The sequence below is a fragment of the Dromiciops gliroides genome, chromosome 3, assembly GCF_019393635.1.
Source record: "Dromiciops gliroides isolate mDroGli1 chromosome 3, mDroGli1.pri, whole genome shotgun sequence".
NCBI classification, from domain to species: domain Eukaryota; kingdom Metazoa; phylum Chordata; class Mammalia; order Microbiotheria; family Microbiotheriidae; genus Dromiciops; species Dromiciops gliroides.
This window is the reverse complement of record NC_057863.1, coordinates 504792906-504798905: the sequence shown is the minus strand read 5'-3', so window position 1 is coordinate 504798905 and position 6000 is coordinate 504792906. Positions and strand designations below refer to the sequence as shown.

The 6000-nt window shown below is 42.5% G+C and overlaps 1 protein-coding gene across 1 annotated transcript in view; it reads left to right on the top strand.

The window, feature by feature from the left end:
* Positions 1-393: 393 nt before the first annotated feature.
* Positions 394-6000, top strand: part of STT3A (STT3 oligosaccharyltransferase complex catalytic subunit A) — a 31020-nt gene continuing 25413 nt past the window's right edge. Inside the window, exons 1-3 of the mRNA XM_043996190.1 lie at positions 394-507; positions 3095-3220; positions 4738-4798. Of these exons, the coding sequence (XP_043852125.1) occupies positions 3133-3220; positions 4738-4798 (149 nt within the window). The 5' untranslated portion in view covers positions 394-507; positions 3095-3132. The remainder of the gene's footprint in view (positions 508-3094; positions 3221-4737; positions 4799-6000) is intronic.

Below are 6000 nucleotides of genomic sequence, written 5' to 3'. Positions count from 1 at the left end.
AGTGCAGCGTTGAGAAAAACAGGTGCCTGCAACAACCTCGCGCCGCTTTGCTTGATGGGATAAGCTGCCTCCATCACCTTCCGGGTACCTGTTCCGCTTCCTGTCACGTTATTGTCCTCCGCTCGCCACACCCACTAATCCCGGTTCCGGCTCGGTCCGCAGACGGACACGTCACTCTTTGTGCATCAACCAAACTTCTTAGAGCACGTTCTGGGCTTCTCTTGGTCCCTCATCTTTGGGCCAATAAAAGGTCGGCGGGAGCAAATAGTCCCGCCTCATTTCCGCTAAGCGGCATAGTCATCAGCTAATGGGACAGCCGCATAGCACCTGTCTCTCCGCCCCCATACTTGACAGACAGCTTTCTTATCCAATACATTGACAAAAGACGGGGATGGGCGCTAAGGTGGCCAATGGAGGGGCGGAGCAGGAGACTGTCAGGGTTGGGTGCGCCGGCCGCTAAACGGATGGCAGAGGGAGAGGAGCTGAGCCCGGCAATACCCAACCCAGGTGAGGGCCCCGAGGGGGTAACCCGAAGAGGAGGGGCGGGTGTAACGGGGCGCGATGTGGGCTGGGTGGTGTGCGGAGGTGGATGGGTCTCGAGTGGGGCGTCAGTAGGGTGAAGGGAATGGAGAAGCGGGCCACTCGGGATGCTGCAGGGGAGGGAATGGGAGAATGTGATGGGATTGAATGGGATGTTGTACGGGGTGGCTCTGCAAAGGCTAGGGCGTGGGAGTGTCCTCTTGTCCTCTCTCCGGCTACGAGGTGGGGGGAGGGGAACGGGAACCCCCCCAAGAGGGGAGGAGGGAGAGATGGGAACCCCAAGCCGGGGGAGGAGGGTGGGTGAAAGCTCTCGTGCTCCCTGAGGAGGAAGTGGTGGCTGGGCAGGTCTGAGCTTGCGGGAGACGTAAAGACTGGAGGGAAGGGGAGGGGGGAAAACTGAGGGATTTGCTGCTGGGAAATGGACGGGAAGCTGTAGATGAGGGACAGGAAAGAAGGATATAAGGATCCGGGAGGCTGCAGGCCTTGCAGGGTTACAAGTAGATGGTAGAGGCATGCAGGACTCTGTGGTTTAAGGAGGACTCAAAGTCAGCACGTTGGGCCCATGCCCTTCTTTATTTTCTTTACCCCTTGGTAGGATGGAGGGGGTAGGTTGTGTTCCCAGTTTGCAAATATCTTATAGGGTTCCACTTGTCTGTCTGACAAGTCCCTCTACTTTGCATTCTAGGTAATATTTCTTAGCTCTGCCCATTTCCTTCTTCACCTTGTTTTCCTAGGTGTGCCATGGGAGTCTTGCCAGCATGTTGACTTGTAACTATACCAGGTTTTGTACAAACCTGCCATAGTTCTAGCAGAAATGTGGCAACTCCCTGGAATCAAGGAGTATCCAGCCTTTCTGATCTCAGAATGGTAATGCTTTGGGATCATCACTCGATTACCCTTGCTCAGAGACCTTAGAAACTGGGATAGTTCAAAATTTGAGAATGCTCAAATTTATACATTTTTGGATGTAGAAGTCACTATCATTCTTTATATCCATAACCCTAGTCCAAGGAAATATTTTCTTTCCTCCTTTCTTCAGAATGATCCATTTTGTTTGTTTTGTTTTTTGGTGGGGCAGTGGGGGTTAAGTGACTTGCCCAGGGTCACGCAGCTAGTAAGTGTCAAGTGTCTGAGGCTGGATTTGAACTCAGGTCCTCCTGAATCCAGGGCCAGTGCTCTATCCACTGCGCCACCTAGATGCCCCCAGGATGATCCATTTTTGAATAAATGCTACAGAATGCTTTAGGCTTGGCTCTGAATACAGTTTTAAGGCATGAGAAGAAATTCTTAATATTGTTTTCTACAGAGGTAGCTCATTTCCCAAAGTATGTAAGGACCTTAGTGACTGTTTCTATGTAGATGAACACTGTATATCTAATAATTAGAGACAATGTGGTATGGTGGGTAGAAAGCTGGACTTGGAGCCAGGAAGACCTGGTTTTCCTGGTTTCAGATCTTTCATCTAACATACTTATGGTGTCATCAGGGACAAATCACTAACTTTTTGGTGTTATGGACAATTCTCTAACATTATAAGGTGCAGAGCTGCATTGGTTCTTTACACCAATGAAATCCCAGGTCTGATCCCTATCACCCTAATAATAAAAAGCACCACCAAGGGCTGCCTAGCTTCCTAACAACTTTACATTTGCAAAGAGATACCCACCTCATTTTTCTCACAAGAGTAGACCTATTGTGCAATGTGGACATTAATGCAGCTAGAGAGATTGATGCTTTCTGGAGGAGCTACTATGAGATTAATTTAGCCTTCTTCCACTTCAGAGGAGAAAAATTATCTTCTCTTTACTCTAGTAAATTAATGTCATGAAATCAAATGCTTAAACTAGAAGGCTTAGTTATGACATAGGTTTAATATTGCAATAATAGCACTCCCATGAGAAGATTTGAAGGGGTTTTGTTTGGTGGGATTTGAGATTGGGTGTCCAGCATCTGGGTCTTTATTATTATTGACCAGTCATGACCTTTAAATGACTCTGAGCCACTGTAACTTGGGAAGAAGAAAAAAAGGTAGCATCATTTGGAGTTGGGAATGATGCTGATCTGGCAGCCAATGCCTAGTTCTCTCCCTCCTAGTTTCACTGCTTTTTATACTTTTCTCTCTGTTTCCTTTTACATATCTTCACTTTTCTTGTGAACTTATTTTACCTTTTTCATGTCTTTCCTATTTTCTTTATTCTTTCTTTTCTACTCCTATGTCTCCTGATACTCATTGCACCCTAATTATTGCCAGCTGTCTAAGCATGTTGGGATATAAGGAAGTGTGGATAGTGAAGCATAAATCACTCCTCTTTAATCTTCTAATGTGAATACCGTTATACTTTCTGACCTATGCTAACTTCTGTCAGTTTTTTTTTTAATAGATGCAAAATTCATGAGGTCTTGTAGTTTAATTCTGAATCTCATTTGAGTATTAAGTATTTGTTTCCTTTGCTGAGGTCTCTTCCCACGGCAAAGTTAGAAGGTTGATTGATAGTTTTTGGATTCTTGAGTAAATGATTTTAGGAGTCTTTGGTCTTCTTTTTCCCCCTTTTAGCTGTTTGAGTGCCATCCGTCATTATCTTTGATGCCAAGATGACCAAGCTGGGATTTTTGCGGCTGTCCTATGAGAAGCAAGACACTCTTCTGAAGCTTCTTATCCTGTCAATGGCCGCTGTATTATGTGAGTGTATATCTGGATCTTTCCTTGTTTGCAGAAAGTCCTTGGATCTGAGATAGAGAAGCTCAATCTTTCCTTATGCAGGCTGCCCTCAACTCTATCCTTTTTCATCAGATGGAACCTTGGGCTTAGACTCAGGAAGACGGGTTTGAATCCCATGTCAGACACAAACAGGCTCTGTGTTCCCCACTAAGTCAGTTAACCTTTCTCAATCTTAGTTTTCTTTTCATAAAGTGGGATTGAGAGCACCCACCTCAAAGGGTTATTGTGCAAATATTGAATGAGATAATAGTTATAAAGTACTTTGTAAATCTCAAAATATTGTAAAATGAACTACTATTAGTAATATTATTATTCTAGGGGCAGCTAGGTGACAAGGTGGATAGAGCACTGGCCCTGGAGTCAGGAGAACCTGAATTCAAATACAACCTCATGCACTTACTAGCTTGTGTGACCTTGGTAAAATCACTTAACCCCAGTTGCCTAAAATAGAAAACTATTGTTATTCTACTTCATTTTCATTATTTTAACTGTATGTATGTGAATCAAAAAATGTTTGCTTTTTATTCCCTCTACTTGAATTGGAGAGGAGGTGAGACAAATAAAAGCCAAAGCTAATGCTTGTTTGGGAGAGAGTGGGAGCTATATAGGGGAAGATCCATCTTGTACTGATTCTGAAATGGCTACTGATGATCCTTGGACCTATGAGGGGAGAAGAGGACAAGCAATTAACTTCAATCTGTATACCTATTTTAACATTATAGAAAGCCTGTGTCCTGTCCTCCAGAGTATACTTCTTAGCTCCTCAGGAGGCATAAGTATAATTTTGTTTTCCTTATCTCTTGATTTCTCTCTACAGTTAGTCTGTTTGGGGCTATATAGAAAAGTATCTATGACAGAGTGGAAAAAGCAGTGGATTTGGGATTAGAAGATGTGTATTTACCATTTACTACCTGAATGACCTTTGGCAAGTTACTGTACCTCTCTGGGCTTCAGTTTCCACATCTCTAAAAAGAGGGGGTTGAACTAGACAATCTCTAACCTTCTTTCCAGTTCTAAATTCTGGTAATCTGAGATTTTCTTTGTAAAGCTGTTCAGTAGTTTATATATTTACAGTGGGAGTTGGGGGTCATAGACTTAGAATAAGAGGGAACCTTAGAATTTATCCAACCCCCTTATTTTACAGATGAAGAAACTGAGGCTTAGAGAGTTTAAATAATTCCATACGGTCACTCACTTAGTAAGTGGACAGGGATTTGAACTTAGATATTCTAAATATGTACAAATTCAGGGACCTTTCCATGCAACCTGTAATGCTGTGTTTAAAGCATCCTGCTTATGTGGGGTTGTCAGAAGAATGTAGCTTGTGTATTTATCTTTTTTCATTTGATTTGGTCAAAAAGATATAAGATATTTTGTTCCAGGGTAATTTTGTAGTTCATTGTGGGCTTAGTACTGATCAAGTGTAAGTATACCCTCCCTATGTGACCAGTAATGCATCAATTTTCTGTGTCTTATAGCTTTTTCCACACGTCTGTTTGCTGTTCTGAGATTTGAAAGTGTCATCCATGAGTTTGATCCGTAAGTACCCTTTCTTACTTTGTTGTCCTTTTTATAGACTCTCAGACTTAATGTCCAAATTCTAGTTACTTTTCAGTGATGAGGATCTGTTTGCTTGAGGAAAAAATGATCACATAGTTTGAAACCAAAGTGTCACGTCACTTTTAAGCATTTGTATCAATCTTGGCAGACTTAAGTCTTTCAGGATGTACAAGAAGCATTCCTCTTGTTTGGCCAGTGTTCCAAGCTAATGAAACAATGCAACTGGCCTCATTCTTCTTCAAACAGATTCTGCATTTTTCCACTTTTATGCCTTTGCTCAGGCTGATTTTTATGGTCAGCGTGCCTCTCCCCTTTGAAATCTTTTGCAGCTCAAATGCTTCTTTTTCCACGAAGCCTTTCTGATATGAATTCAGAGTCAGTGAGGTAATAGAGTGGACAGAACCCTGGACTTGGAATCCTGCCTTAGACCCTTAGCAGCTCTGTGACCTTTGGCAAGCCACATAATGTCTCCCAGCCTCAGTTTCTTCATATGTAAAATGAAGATAATAATATCATGGTTGCTCTGAAGGTCGAATGAGATAATATATAGTGCATTGCAAACCTTAAATCTCTTAAAGCTCTATATGTGTTAGTCCTTATGATGTTCATGAACTCTCAGTAGCATGTTATATACCTCAAAACTTTTATGTGTTTATTTATGAACTTATTCTTTGTTTTATTTGGATATCAACCCAAGTTTAGAATCCAGTGACAATCGATAGCTATTTTTTTCCTTTCTGTTTTTCTTTCCTTGAAAACATACAAAATATCAGGCTTCTAAATTCTGGATCTCCCACCTAAATCCAAAGTAAGTTTGTCAAGGACAATGTCATCATTTTGTCCCATTATGAGATGCAGACTAGGTCTACCAGTGGTATAAATGTGTCTCTGGGTTTCCCAAGATGATGGTAGCTGAATATGAGCTCAGGCTGGCCCTGCCGAGTTGAAGAGGCTTCACATATGGGTCCAGTAGCCTTTGTCTGTTGGACAAAATCCAGCCCAAGTTCAGAGACTCTTCAGGAGGTTGGCCCCTGGATGCTGACTTTTTCTTTGTAGATGAGGCAATTCATGAAAATCATCCACTAAGGCAGTTTATGTCATTGTAAGGCATGTCACCCTCAGGAAATCATACATTCTTGAAGTGTTTGCAATTAAATAGAGAAGGGAGAATTTGGAGGTGC